This window comes from Armigeres subalbatus, unplaced genomic scaffold, assembly GCF_024139115.2.
Source record: "Armigeres subalbatus isolate Guangzhou_Male unplaced genomic scaffold, GZ_Asu_2 Contig1008, whole genome shotgun sequence".
Lineage (NCBI taxonomy): Eukaryota > Metazoa > Arthropoda > Insecta > Diptera > Culicidae > Armigeres > Armigeres subalbatus.
This window is the reverse complement of record NW_026941746.1, coordinates 17,472-33,956: the sequence shown is the minus strand read 5'-3', so window position 1 is coordinate 33,956 and position 16,485 is coordinate 17,472. Positions and strand designations below refer to the sequence as shown.

The following is a 16,485-nucleotide window of genomic DNA, read 5'->3' as shown; positions in this document are numbered from 1 at the left end:
ATTGTAAACACCTTCAATTCTAAGAAGCGCAAAGAGCTTGTAGCATATTCGAAACTGGCTGAATGGGCTTTGGTTACACGTGTAGACTCTTAAGCCTTACTTCAAAAATTTCTTGTATGACCATGGGCATAAGCTGTAAACCTTGACAATAGGCAAAAAGTATATGAGTTTCTGTTTCCAAAACTGTCAAAATTATCCAAATCGGTTGAAAATTGTTGAAGTTATGAGAATATCAATTTAGTGGAACACGGGTACCCTGTCGGCCATCGACGTGTGTTTTTTTTGTTGGCCGCATAAGGGTTAACACAAAAATGATCTAATAACATTTAATTGATGTTTACTGAAAGTATATTTTGGAATGTTTAAAGATAACGTAAGTCTGAAAGAGGGAGGGGTCCTAGAAATGTGAACTTTCATGCGAATAAAACATTGTGTTTTTTTAAATACCAAAAAACTATGGAGGTAAAAATATATCAGGTTTCGCGTGACGTAGACAAAGGAATTTTCCTTAAAGAAATTCCACTAATTACGTTACGCAAAATTTGGCCATTTCATCACCCCTCCCCCCTATTCTACAATTTTTGTATGAATCCTCTAACAAAAAGCATGGATCGTCATACATTTCGCAACAGCCCCCCCCAGCTAAGCGTTGCGTAATTTATGGATATGTCTTCTGATAAAATGAAATAATCATTTAGATGAAATTGTGTTTTCAAACTATGTTTAGATGTAAAACAATACCTAATACAATTTCATGATTTTGTTTCTGCGATTTGTTCGTCGCTTCTAACGCCGAATGGTTTTAGCTCATCCTTAGGGGCAAGCCAGAGTAAACGCGACGCGACTCACGTAACAGAATAACAATAATTATCAACAGACTGTCAAATTGCACTGTCGCGTCGCATCGAATGTCGCGTTTACTCCGGCTTGCCCCTTAGAAGAAGAACTTGTGATAATCTTCGATTTCTGTCCCTTTTTTTGTTGTGGATCTTTACGCATTGGAAGTAGTCTCAATTCGGCCGAAGAAACGAGTTTAACAACAGAACTCAAAGGTTCACATGCGTACTCTTGCCCCACACGTTCCTGCGTACTTTTAGCCCACAGCCCCAATATTTATACAGTTAATGGTATTGACCTCTTCGAAAACCAGCCCAATTGATGTTCTGCACCATAAAGTACTCTATACAATAGGTTATCGAAATGGTATAATGTTTACCTGATTGAACGTATATATGGTAATGAAATACTAGTTGCGGAAACACAATTATTTTTAGCATATGCACAGCCAAGATATTTAACAAAAAAATGGTTTTCGTACGGGCGAGTTGCCGAATAATATGCAATTAATTGTAGGACCCTCCTTAGCCGTGCGGTAAGATGCACGGCTACAAAGCAAGACCATGCTGAGGGTGGCTGGGTTCGATTCCCGGTGCCGGTCTAGACAATTTTCGGATTGGAAATTGTCTCGACTTCCTTGGGCATAAAAGCATCATCGTGTTAGCCTCATGATATACGAATGCAGAAATGGTAACTTGGCTTAGAAACCTCGCAGTTAATAACTGTGGAAGTGCTAATTGAACACTAAGCTGCGAGGCGGCAATGTCCCAGTGGGGGATGTAATGCCAATGAAGAAGATGCAATTAATTGTAATCAAGTGTCGGTCTTCCACCGTCATTAGTCGTCTGAGTACACGCGACCGCATACGTAAGGCAATCAAACTCATCAAATGCTTTAGCCAAGCAAGCCTTTGGCACAGCAGAGTCCGATTGATTCGCATTCAATTTGCAAAAAAGAGCCAACCGCGGCACAATGGTCGAATTCGTCAAATTTCACGACATAAATCGATAACTCGAAAACTATCGGTGCTATAGTTTTGACGTCTTTAGAAGAAATGATCTACACAAAAATATCTATTTTTGGTGTAAGTTGCCATTAAGGTGGCCCTTTTGTGATTTTTTTTGAAAATCAATTTTTTTAACCTTTTGAGTTAGGAGATTATTCTACAAAGTTATAAAGAATTTAATTATAAGCATTTTGCTTAATAAACATTTATTATATCTCATATAGGTAATGTTTTATGACAAAATTATTAAATTTAGATAGGGTGGCTCCGAAAAAAATGTTTTTAGCTTCCACTTTCACCAATTCAAAATATTTTCAAAAACTGTCCAAGCATCGCTTCACGGTCTTTGGAAAGCGTATCTTTTGGTCACATAAGATGTTTGACAGTTTCATTTTCAAGCATATTATAAGCGTTTTTTCATAAAAAAGTGATATTTTTCCGAGCCTTCTTCTGCAGCTAGTAGCAAATACAGTGTTGACCCGATTTTGTCACTCCCCGATTTGGCTACCCCCGATTTTGTCTACCCCCGATTTTATCACGTTTTCGACACGATTTTATCACGTCCCGATTTTGTCACGTTTTCGACCCAATTTTGTCACCCCAAAAAAATTTGTCATTCTTTTTATTTCGTAAATAATACCAAAAATCACATTGATTTTCATGAAATAACTTTCACCACCTGTAGTTTATTACGAACGACTTCTGAGTACCTGGGAAATATTCTGTAAGCCATTTCGACAACAAATAACGGGTACCGTTCACACATTTGGCCTTTCCAAGGCATAAAATGATTCATATTTGTGGAATGAATTAAAAAAAATGAAAATATTTTTTTTCCAATTTTGTCACATACCCTGTTTTATAACCCCAAAATTCACCAGGGGGGTGATAAAATCGGGATATTACTGTATTAACAAAAATTTCAATCGTATTCTGAAAGCATACATGCAGGCCCATCAAATCCATGGTATTTCATTTGTCCCTCTTTGTCCACTTTTGTTTGAAAATCATATAAATTTTTGTATGAAAAATCAGCTATTACATGGAAAACACTTACACACTTAATTTTTTTCGCCGAGGCCGGCAAAATAAATTGCCGAGAATCCAACAGCTGATATCTCGGTAAAAATCTCGGTGAAAGTTCGAATTACCGATTGGTCGTAAAATGCTCGACAGCACCCAGCTGTCAAAATTTACCATGCTGTTCGGTAATGCGTTCCCGATTAATTCGGTAAAGGGATTTGCCGAAATTCAGTGAATAATTATTTTTATTTATTTTCAGTCGAATCAAAACAAAAATAAGAAGCATTAATCAATACGAAAGTAGATTTTATTTTTGATCATCTTTGTGTGAAAAACGATATGATGACTACCTAATACCTGATTATTGCCTAGCAAAGTAAACAGAAATTCTATTCTCTCTGGCAGCCATTTAATGTTATTGCTAGAGAACAGGACCCAAGACAGGACCAGTCCGTAGGTTTCTGATTCCAACGATGTTTAACGTGTTTATTTTGACTCCGTCATGCGGGGTAAGCAATTTCCATCGATCTTGTGTATCTCTGGTATTATTTTGTTTGAGTTTCATCTGGAGCTGAAATTAATACGGACATAACATTCATTATTTCTAATGTTAAAATTGACGTAAAATGTTGTGTGATTTTTTAACAGGTTATAGTGCCCTGCCCGTGCAGGAAATTGAAATCAAAATGAATACTTACCAATTCAAATATGAAAATTCTATTTTTCCATTGCTCTTGCTTCTTCACGTGTTTCTTTACAGAGCACGCTAGAGCTCAAATGTTTGACAGATGGGTTTTCCGAAACTCAGTCAAATTCCGAACTACCGATGACGATGGCAAACTTGACTGCCGAGTTTCAGTAACTTATGTAAACGTCGTATTTATTGACGAGATATCGGTTAAAATAAGCTTTAACGATCATGTTCGTTAATTTATTTAACCGAGATGAAAATAGCCTTTTAAGTGTGTATGAATGCGTCATTTTATCTACGGATCAATCTACTTTGCAATTACGGCGCCTTTCTTGGCGCCAACATGATGATTTCATTTAATTGGAAATTTGAAAAACATGAAAGGAACACTGCTGGGAAAACCAGCGAGTTTGTTCTATTTGGCTCCAGATTCAAACTAGAATAGTGGTCGAAAATTTGGAATGAAACTGAATCATTCCTGATTTCACTCTTATATCCTACACGGTAAAAAATATACACGTTCATGCGAACTGTTCTGCATTTGAATATGCACTACTTTGGAATCAAATCAATATCAATAGCTGAGCTCGTCGCATTCAAAGACCACCACTTCCATTTGACGTGCACAATATTTTGAATATAAAACAACAAAATAAAAAAATATAATTGCCTCAGCTCAGATTTGAATAACATATCTTTGCTTGAAAGTCCTTCGTCTTACCATGACTCCATCTCACACTTCGAAATACCTCTTGAATTAAGCAGAACAGATGAAAGAGCTGTCATCTATTTTTAGAACAACACCAATATCGCTCCACTCTTAAATCAATAGCCTTGAACCTGTGAATTCAATAGCATAGCACTTTCAGTTCTAGTGGAGACATTATTGGTGCTGATCGAAGTGCTAATCATTTCAACATAGAGTGAGTAGCATTTTGATCAACAATGTTGATGTTATGGAATTGTCTGCACTCAGCACACTTGTGAAAGATGTGACACCACTTCAAAATCAAAGGAATATCATTTTCAATTATAGTGATTGTAAAGTTGAGCATTCAATAGATGGAACAGTTAAATTGAGCGTGTTGATTTTTTACCGTGTAAATTTCATGAAAAACTAAAAATAAATAGGGCATAGTGCCATATACACACACTTCCACACTCGTCATAATGGCAGTTGCTATACATCTTTTTGATAGTAACTGTTTCCAACGCTGACACTACCATTTCACATTTTATGTATTGATCTCTAATAGAAATTTCATGAGCATGAGCATGAGCATGATTGATCGCCCACGGTTGCTACTCCGTTATTGCCAGGGGGATCTCTAATAGAAATTTCAATATAATTAATATTATGGACCTCCTTTTTTTTCAAAACATTTCAAATTATGTAGCTGTAGCGATGGCGATGCTATAGTTGTGGTAATGTTGGTTCCCCAATAATTTTGAGGAAATATATTGGCGTCAGCAGTAAGATCTATAAGGTCAGAACTAATCCAGTACATAAGTAAAACACAACCCTATTTTTACACTGAAATTAAGATTGCAAACGAAAAAACCCTCAAAATATCGAGATTACAATCCATCCATTACCAAACTTCTATTTAATCCAGAAGTACCTCCAGAAATTCCTCGAAACAAAATCTTGAACTAATCATCCTGGTGTTATTTCATAAATTTATCCAGAAATTCTTTGGAAAGTCTTCTAGACACTTTTCTATAAATTCTATGGGAAAAACCTCCAGGAATTAATTCGGTAAGTCATCCAAAACATTATCAAGGCACACCTTAAAATTTTTTTTAATTCTTTCAGAATTTCTCTAGATATTCCATCAAAAACTATTCCAGGAATTCAAAATTCCAGCAGGACATCTTTTGAAAAATCCTTCGCAAATGAATTCAGAAACTTCTTCGGAACCTCCTAAAGTAATTTCAGAATTTCAGAACTTTCCACAAATTCCTTCGGCAATTTCTATATATATTTCCGTAAAGAATTCTTCCGGAAATTTGATCAGATATTCTTATGAGGATTTTTAAGGGAATTCCTCCAAAAAATCCTTTAGAAATATTTTCAGGATTATCAGAAATTATTTTATTATTTTTTATCGAAATCGGTACTCGAAAATTTCCATTTATTCAGAAATTTATACAGTAGTAGGAAGGGTACGATGGGCAGGACATGTTGCAAGAATGCCGGACAGCAACCCTGCAAAGATGGTGTTCGCTTCCGATCCGGCAGGTACGAGACGGCGTGGAGCGCAGCGAGCGAGATGGGCAGACCAGGTGCAGAACGACTTGGCGAGCGTGGGGCGTATCCGAGGATGGAGAGATGCGGCCTCGAACCGTGCATTGTGGCGTCAAATTGTTGATTCAGTGTTATCTGTTTAGATGTTAATTAAATAAATGATGAATACAGTAGTTCATTTGGAACTTCCTCTAGAAAATTCTAGGACGAAGCTCTAGGAGTATCCGAACGAATTGCAAAAGGAATTTCCAAAGTTTTGTTAAAGAATGTTCCTCATTCTTAAGAAGAATTTTCAGAGGATTTCCCGTAGAAACTTTCGAAGAGACTACTGGAGAAATTTACAAGGACTTTTCCGAAGGTATTCCTGGAAGAATGTGCAATGGAATTACTGGCGGATTTCTTTGAAAATCATTTGGAACTCCTCGAGGAGCACCCGAAAGTATTTTTAGAGGAATTTACAAATTAATTATTGAAGGATTTTTCGAAGGAGAACTTGAGTGGATTTTTAACAAGTATTCGTAAAATAATTTATGAGAGAATTGCTAAGGGAATTTCCGAAGGAGTTTCTAAAAGAATTCCTTAAGGAACTTCCGGATGAATCCCTGAAGATTTTTTTCGAAGGAATTTACATTGAAATGTCAAATGGAATGTCCTAAAAAAAAACCCTAGACTTCTCAGGGAATTTTTTTATGATTGTCTCCAGAATTTATGAAAATTGGCGAAATGTATATGTAATAAAATGTTTGAGCTGTTTTATGAATTGAGCAGTCAAGAATCCAGATGACTGGGTTTTCTTGAGCCTTGAAATTAATTACGGGTATGGCCTTCTTCGTTTACACCTGGTGGAGGGTGAATGCTAAATTCCACAAAGATTGCACACACGGTGCGGTTGTTCAAACCTAGCTTCAGGATTGGAGAACAATAGTAAGAATGTTATTCAAGAATTTAAATAGGATGTTAGACTTCACTGAATGAATTGGTTATTTGCAACAAGCTTCATGGATCATGCACAAGAATTATTTTCAATGTGATTCTTTACTGGACTTTAGGCAGTGTTAATCTCGGTCAAGGGTCGACCAGAAATAAAATTTCAAGATTGCTCTCATAATGGAAAGGGGAGGGAGGGAAGAGTATCAGCATGAAAAATGATCTCTTTTCAACGCTGATATTCTTCCCTTTCTCTTCAAATGGAAGCTTGCCAGAAGTTCGTTATCTCCCATTGACCTTTCGGAGACCAATAGGACATAACTTTCAATAAATATTTGTAACGGTCTTTCCCTCTTAATAGAAACCCATATATCAGGAACTTACACATATTGTTCACTCAATTTAAACTAAATTTGAAACCACACCAATTGATACTAAAAGTGTGCTTAAAAAATCCGTGGATTTCCGCAGAAATTTTCAAATTCCCGTAGTTTTTATCTACGGATCCGTAGATCCATAGAAAGCATTCAATTCCGTAGATCTGGCATCGCTGGTTGTACGACTGTTTGACAGTACAACTTGCCCACAGACGGTCCGACTTTGCTCCGACCGAACCAAATTTCCTAGGGGTGGAGTCAAAGTTGTACAACATGTCGGAACGTGTGTGGGGCCCCTTATACACATATAATTATTTTTCCTTATACCGCGCACTTAAAGAAGGGTGAATTCAGTGTTTTTTCGTATGTCGGTAAAATGCATGCATGCTAGCGGGCTTGGTAGTCATATGGCTACTGCTGCTGCCTCATACGCAGGAGGTCGTGGGTTCAATCCCAGGTCCGTTCCATTCTCCTACTTTGTATCTTCCTCTATATTTCTCATGTTCTAGCAATCGCTAGAACTGGAAATGGACTTTCATACCGTTTCCATTACTATTCCTATACCTTCAACTTGAGTATTCTAACAGTAATCTGCTAGAATTGGAAATGAACTATAGAGCTCGTTTCCTACATCCAATTAGAAATTCCATCAGTTACCTTCTCCTATCTATCACATTGGCAGCTCGTTAACCAAGACGGACCTCTGCCTCTCCAACCTAACCCAGAAATTCCAACAAATTCCGCATGAACTCGTGGCAAGTGCAGAGGTATATTCGGCTTGCAGTGGGCGAGTGATTGCATCATCATTTCCTCCCCTTCCCTACATTGACTTGCATTCTGACGTGGCAGGCGCCAGTATGACCTAACAAATGAGATCACCAGTACTTGTACATTGAAGATGTGTGCTAGTCCCAAGCAAACATCTGTTGGTTCCCTGTGCAAGAACAGCTGATCTGGTCATAATGGAGTAGCAACTACGAGCAGTCAATCAAGCTCAAGCTCAAGCTGTCGGTAAAATGCATGCATGCTATGAAGGCAAAGAGGCAAAGTTAGTCAGGTTCGCTTTATCACTTATATTCTGTAATGTGCCGTCTGCGCAATATTACTTGATAGAGTAACTTGATGTAAATGTTCTTACATCTCATTTTCAAGGTTTCACTGGAAATAATGCATATGACGTCTAATGTCAACATTCGGTATATCAAGTATTATATGTGACTCATAGTCTGATGGCAAATAAAACACTGTGAAAAAATCTCAACAGCTGTATATACAAAGTACGAGAAAAGGTGACATTTGCAGCTCAGCTAAACATATTACACCCAATTAAATTTTCGGTAAAATGGCTCATTCCGCGATACGGAATTCCGCGAAATGGTCAGTTCCCGCGCAATGTACATCCCGCGAAATGATTTTCCGGGATATGTTGCATTCCGCGGAATGGAACTCCGCGGAATGGCATTCCGCAGTTTGTCATACAACCTAATACAGTATACCCCCGCTGATCCGACAAATGTATGGCCGGACTATCGGGGTTTCTCTCGTTAATCCGACTGTCAAATCCATACAAATGAACCAAAACAAAATCACAGCACAAATTTGAAAACTGACAGCATAATGTGCTCAAATGGGTGTTGGTACTTTTTAATCCGGAAAATTCCGAATTAGCGAGATCCGGACTAACGAGTCGTCGGATTAGCGAGGTCCGGATAAGCGGGGGATACTGTAAATGTAATGTAATGAAAGCATCACCACTGGCAACACGGGATCGCAACAGTGCTATTGTTGTAGTCAGCCCTTTCTTCATATAAAATGCTGGTTCGTTGAGGTTGAATGATCTGCAGCAACACACCGGGCACCAAAACCAATGCGATAGATTTCAGTTGAAAATGTTACCAGCGCCTCCGTGTTGCTGTGTTCGCTCCGTTGCGATCGCTTTGAAGCGTCCGCTCTGCGCGCTCTGCGTGAAATCATGTTCAAACTAAGGCCCGATGCCCACGTAGCGTTTTTTCAACGCTGCGTGCACGTGGCGTTGAAAAAACGCAGGTGTGCATCGATGCGGTGACGCTGCGTTACCGCTTTTTCCCGATGCACATCTGCGTCCTTTTAACGCCGTGTGCACGCAGCGTTGAAAAGACGCTACGTGGATATCGGGCCTAAGAATTAGATCCAAACCCGCAAGTGATTGATTTTTGAGATACGTATCTGTCAAGATACAATTAAGTGGTGGAATTCAATGGGATTGTACAAACTCGTCTTATGACAAGTGAATTATTATAGGTTACATTGTACTCCTTCTACCTTTCATTTTCATTCAAACAAAAATGTCGTTGGAGCACCGTCAAGTTTTTCTTTTGAAATGATTCAATTCCACTACACATTTTGAAGTTATCTTTATGTGTAACTCTACTCTACCGTACATTACCAATATTTTTACTGCTGTATTACTACTTCCTGAGTTCCCCGTAGATTGAAAAATAGCAAGAATTCTACCAATAGGTAAAATTGAAAATCCTGTTACCGATAATAACTATCGTCCGATAGGTATACTATGCACTCTATCGAAAGTGTTTGAATCCATTATCTCAAAACAGTTAAATCTTTATCTTACCTGTAATAACTTACTGTGGCCTCTTAAAACTAACTACCGTAAAACATGTAGTAGGGGGACAAGGGGCAATATGGACACCCTAATGTTTTCATCAATGTTAATTGATTGAAAGTGTATATATGTCGGGTTTTTAATAACTACGTGATACTAATACTTATTAACCATCATTTCTGTTTTGAGTATTATTGAAAATAAGGCAATTTGAGTAGAACTATTCTCGTGGGGCAGTATGAACACTCTTACAAAACATGAAAAATAATCATCAAACTCGTATTATGCTATCGTAACTTATTTTATGGATTATACCCGATCAATAATGCATAACAAAATTATAACAAGGGGAGTTTTTTTTTTTCAGAAAAATATTATAACAAAATGTGTGTCAATTTGGTCAATTTGGCTGGTTAGTTGTTGAAATAACAAACATTATATCAGAAATTTCTCAAGTCGTAACAATTGAAACAGAGGCTGATACCTTCATATTAACATTATAATAAAGGTTGCTATAATTATTCGATACAAAAATCAATTTTCAAGGTAATTGCCTACAACATCACAGATAAATGTCTGGTACGCTACAACGACGGACTTCCATCCATAATGTAGGCAATTAACTTTGTTCCAGAACATGGGTTCAAGTTATACTGAAGGTGATTACCTCAGTTTTTGCCTTTCTCGTATACAAAGTATACATAAAGGCTATACTGCCGTTCTACGCATAATTGTCCCATGTACATAGGAAATCCTAGCAAACATGGGACAAATATGCGTATGACGGCAGTATAGGATCACTCCAAAACCGAACTTTTTATAGAAGGCTCGTAGACCCATATTGTTATATACCAATCGACTCAGCTAGATGAATTGAAGTGATGTCTGTATGTGTGTATGTATGTGTGTGTGTGTATGTATGTTTTTTTTTCTTCCTAAGCAATGAAGGGGGAATCTGCTCAACAGACATCCTGGGTTGTCCAGGAAGTGCGGGGTTAGGGATCACCTCCAACAGCAAACGAGGGAGGCATGACTACATTCCCGATACGCTAAACCGTTTCCATTGCGTGTGTATGTATGTGTGTTTTTTTCTTCCTAAGATCCTAAGATTTTCTTCCTAAGAGATGGTGCTAAAGTAACTGGGCGATGAATTTTTCAGGAAACTGTTCTATCTGTTACGTCTGTTTGTCTGTGGCTCTACTTTTGTTTTGAACAAAATATATAGTGACTTTTAATTTAGTAGCTTGTCCTCCTTTTGCCTCAGAATGTCCTCCTTTTTTGTTATGATTTTGGTAAAATGTCCTCTTTTGTGAAAATTTCATATGGTCACCCTACATCTTCAGTAGCAGTTATGAGCTGCACATATTTTATACTGGAAAACGAAAAAATAATCTTCCGAAGCCAATTCAAATGTCAAACTGTTATGATGTCGATGAAATAGTATTTTTTGTAGCTGATGACGTCATCTTCTATTGTTTTGGACGAAACTGAGAAACTGAGCAGTATTCCAATTATAAATTTCCCGACGAAACTGTTCGAATTTTAAAACTATAACGTCTGTTGAAGATAACATTTTACAGTTTCAATTTCATTTCCTAACTCCCATACGATTTATAACTCTACTAAAGATGCCCTTACAGTTTCAATTTCATTTCCTAACTCCCATACAATTTATAACTCTACTAAAGATGCCCTTTAGTTTTGTTTAACAAAATGATTCTAATTAGTTCGTATGTTGCGTTCTTTTCAGATTACCAAAATGTTTGAATTGTTGAACTATTCCGAATTTGGAACAGTGGTAAATGGACAGCTATTCACGTGTGATTTTTCAGACCGAGTAGTTGAGGCAAAACCTGAATCGCCCAATGATTGCGGGCAACAACCCTCTGCAAAAAAGTCAAAGAGAGATGAACATGATGACAGCAGTAAAGATAGAAAAATGGACAAACAGAAAATTCGTCAGGATATGTTATCTCTTATAGACAGATCCCGACACTGCATAAGGGAAAAGTATGATTTTCTCTCATCCACAAGGTATATATATATATATATATATGTTAATTGTTATGGCTTATAAACATCTTTTTTTTCAGCATGGCAGTTGTGACACAAACTAAATGCAGCTGTGTCATTCCAAATCCAAAAATATCGGGTTGGGAAGGAACTGCTATAATTCATCAGGGTTCGGTAATAAAATTCGGATGTATGTCATTTGTTTTCACTATTACCAATTACGATAATAATACGGAAGATTTTGAAGAAACTGATGATTCTTCTGAAGAAGACGAAGAGAAGTAGACAGCTTTTAATTGTTGCTATATAAGCCATACCTATATATTAAATTATTCATTTGAGAACTCATTCTATCCTTATGTATTTGTACACTACGAAGCTGCTATAATAAAAATAAATTTATGAGCAAAAACATATTCAAATGATTGTCAGCTTTTACTTACTTGCTTATGGATCCTGTACACCTCCGGTGGTGCAAAGGGCCAACTTGAAAGATCTTTATCCTGAGCGTTGTCCAGCTATCGCTTTAACATGTTGCCAGGATAGATTTCGGTCGACTTCTTTTATTTCTTTATTGAGGCTTCGCCGCCATGAGCCTCTGGGTCTACCTCTGCTGCGATGTCCCGCTGGGTTCCAGTCTAATGCTTGTTTACAGATTTCGTTTCCGCCCCTACGTAGAGTGTGGCCGACCCAGCCCCACTTCCTATCCCGAATTTCAGTTGCTATCGGCCTCTGGTGACAACGACGATGGAGCTCGTTGTTTGAGATCCAGTTGTGAGGCACCCAGACCCGAATTATATACCGCAAGCATCTGTTGATGAACACCTGCAGCCGTTGAGTGTTCTTCACTGATACACACCATGTTTCGCTAGCGTATAACAGCACAGATTTCACGTTGGAGTTGAAAATTCGTATTTTGGTGCCTTCACTTATCTGCCTGTTTTTCCAGCTATTTCCTAAACTCGCAAAAACAGCCCTTGCTTTCTTGATCCGTGCGCCTATGTCGATCTTGGTACCGACGTCTGACGTAATTTGGCTACCAAGATATTGGACGCTTTCAACATTCTCCACTGGTTGCCCGGCTACTGTGAAACTGGAAGAGGTCACCGCGTTTACATCCAACAATTTGGTTTTGTTGACGTTGATGACTAAGCCTGCCGAATAGCAGCGCTCGGCAAGGTCGTTAAGCTTACTTTTCATATCAGAGCGCCGTTGAGCGAGGAGTGCAACGTCGTCAGACAATTCGAAGTCGTTTAGGTGCTCCATGGTTATAGGCTGCCATAACAGCCCGCGGTTTGGTTCACGGTCAATCGCACTTACCAGAATCTCGTCGATAAGGAACAGTAACGATGATAGAATACATCCTTGCCTCACACCAGCTACGACCCGGATAGGATCGGACCAGACCCCATTGTGCAGCACTTTACACGAAAAGGCCTCTTACTGTGCCTCGATATGGCCGATGATTTTCTCAGGAACCCCCTTGCGTCTCAGGGCGCCCACATATTCTCGTGATTGTAACGGTCGAAAGCTTTTTCGTAGTCAATGAATACCAAGTAAAGGGACTCTTGGAATTCGTTGACCTGCTCCAGCATGATACGGAGGAGAATCCGGCCTGCTGCCGCCGGAGAGTCGCAACGATCTTCTCTTGAATCCGGGATAGGAAAACTTTGCATAGAACTTTGAGAACGGTACACATCAACACAATGCCTCGCCAGTTATCGCATACAGTCAGGTCACCCTTTTTGGGTACCTTCACTAAGATACCTTGCATCCAGTCGACCGGGAAAGTTGCGGTGTCTCAGATATTACGAAATAAACGATGCAGTAGTGGCGATGAAGGCATTCTTGATGGCGGTCTTCCACGTTGCCACCTTCCGGAATCTCCAGTTTCGCGTCTCCAGTTCTTCAACAAAGGACCGTTTCACCGTGGCATCTTTTAGTTGGCGTGTGTTGATCTGTCGTCCAACTCTCTCCTCCTGCCGACGAACCCGCGCAATGTGCAGGCGTGTTTCGCCGATGAGGAGATGATGATCAGATGCGATATCGGCACTACGTTTATTCCGTACATCAAGAAGGCTCCGTTTCCATTTTCGGCTGATGCAGATGTGGTCGATTTGATTTTCTGTAAAGCCGGCAAGGGAGACCCACGTGACCTTGTGAACCGGTCGATGAGGGAAGAGCGATCCCTCGATTACCATGTCGTTATTATCACAAAAGCTGCGAAATGGATGTTTTGCGAACAGCTATCCGTTTTCGCTCATTTCTCCGAGACCATGGCGTCCCATAATGCGCTCATGGTTCGAGTTGTCGGATCCGATCTTCGCATTGAAGTCGCCTAAACAGATCTTGATATCACCCTTCGGAATTCTATCTACGACGGCCTTGAGTTGACTGTAGAAGTTCTCGTTGTCTTGCAGATCGGCAGCATCGGTTGGCGCATATCATTCGATTAAAGTAAGGTTTATGACCCGTGTTCTAAATCTGGCAACGATTATCCTGCCACTTATAGGTTCCCACTTCATAAGCGCAGAGTGTGCCTGAGCGCATAGAAGGAAGCCAACTCCGCGATGCCGGGGAGCGTGTTCACCTCATAAACCAGAGTATAGCAGAACTTGTCCCGACGGCGTTCTGTGTTCTCCAAAGTTTGGCCAACTGACTTCACTCAGTCCCAGGATCTCAAGCTTCATGCGGCGTGCCTCATTGGCAAATTGTGCCAATTTACCCTACTGTCCGTTGTTTCGCGTTGAGTCGTCGCCGTAAAATCAGTCCGTATTCTTTCATTATCGGATTCTCTAACAAATTGATGTTTCGGGAACAGTAGGTTGTTGGCCCAAGGTTCCTTATCCACAGGGATGAGGCTTCCATCTTAGGTATAGCTTCTTTAATGCCTTTAATGATTCTGTTTCGAGTCCCGTGGGGAACACTCTCGGCGTGCCACAGGGAAGTGTATTAAGGCCTCTTACGGTGTCATTCAGAATGGCTGCCCTGTGGCTCACCAACACAATCTTACAATTACCCACCTCCTCACTGGGAATAGCACCGATCACATTTGTTTTATTATAAAAAACCAAACCTGACCACCATTTCACAAGAAAAAGTATCAGAACTAAGATTAAACCTAAACCTACTTATTGCCAAAATAATCGAATCATTTAGTACACATTTGGCGTCGATTCAATGAAAATAAAACCAAGTGAAAAAATTTCATCTTCCCACCGCGCATGCCAACGACGTCGTCGGTTGCTCGTCGTCGGCAGCGTCGTATGCAAACAGTCATTGATCATTACCTATCGCAGCAGGCAGTGATGTCAACATGAAATTCTGTGAAATCATAGTGAAAACATGTAAAATATCGAAAAAATAATAAATCTCTCTCCAACCTGTTATCTATTAATGTCATAATTATATCTTCATTATTCTACTATGGAACGTCTTGAAAAATTAAAAAGAAAACGCAGTAAATTTCAATTATGCTATTGGTGTGTTTGGACAGCTGGCAACAATGTCACGATATGTAAACATAAACAGCAAGCATCATGAAAAAATAAAACATGAATATCAACGTAAATCAAAGCTAATCTAATTTTCGGACACATTTCGTTAGTTTATGTCATAGTTAAACCGTATTCAGTAATCCTGCGTACAACTCAGATTGAAATCATTCACATTAATGCAATGTTTACGGTAGTCGGATGTTAACAAAACAAGTGGTTATTTTTGTCTGCCTTGTAGATTGGTAGGTGTTGGTAGTCAAGTTTCTCACGACTACTAATCTTAAGTTGATGATTTTTATGGTACAACTACAAAGAGATTGGAGTGCCACCGCAAGTCACCTTAAGGCCCATTTTATTTATTATGTACATCAATGACATGCGGCGAGTTTTACGATTTTGTGACATAAATCTTTTTGCTGATGATACCGTTATATTCATTGCAGCTAAGAATTTAGATGACGCCGTCGAACACTTGAATGAAGATTTACGTTCTCTAAGTAGATGGTTGAAATACAAACAGTTGAAATTAAATATTAGTAAAACCAAGTTCATGGTAATTTCACGGAATCGATTAAATGCAGACGTCTCTGTTGTAATGGATGATGATACGATTGATCGCGTGCGGGAAATTAAATATCTTGGCGTGATTATTGATGATAAGCTAAAATTTGGTACCCATATTGGCAATGTCATCAAGAAAATTGCCAAGAAGTACGGAATATTATGCCGACTGAAAAAAGATTTAACGATTGCTAGTAAAATATATTTGTATAAATCAATCATCTCCCCTCATCTCGACTTTTGCCCTTCCATCCTTTTTCTGGCTAGTGAAACACAAATATCGAGATTACAGCGTTTGCAAAATAAAATAATTCGTTTGATTTTGAGATGCAATAGGTTCACTTCCTCAACATTTTTGCTGGACGCCTTGCAGTGGCTGTCAGTGAAGCAAAGAATTGTATATTTAACTATGGTGTTCATTTTTAAAGTAATTAATGGTTTGCTGCCTCGATATTTGTGTGATCGAATTGAAAGAGGAAGTGACATACATAGGTAAATATAATACAAGACATATGATTGATAAGATTCGTGATACTGAAGAAGGAGTAGAAATATAACACAACTGGTTTAGTCTGTAGTTAAAGTTCAACTGACTATAATTCTCCTATATTGTACAATACTCGATATTGGGCCGAAACCCATGCTTCATGCTCTTATATTCTCTGAAATCTTATAACTCTCTGAGATAACTAACTGTTATACC

At 38.8% G+C, this 16,485-nt stretch overlaps 1 protein-coding gene across 1 annotated transcript in view; it reads left to right on the top strand.

Moving 5' to 3' along the window:
* The window catches only part of LOC134202107 (PHD finger protein 12-like), a 107,972-nt gene extending 95,832 nt beyond the window's left edge, over positions 1-12,140 (top strand). The window contains 2 exon segments of the mRNA XM_062677181.1: positions 11,462-11,745; positions 11,805-12,140. Coding sequence (XP_062533165.1) covers positions 11,462-11,745; positions 11,805-12,009 — 489 coding nt within the window. The 3' untranslated portion in view covers positions 12,010-12,140.
* The last annotated feature ends 4,345 nt before the right edge of the window (positions 12,141-16,485 follow it).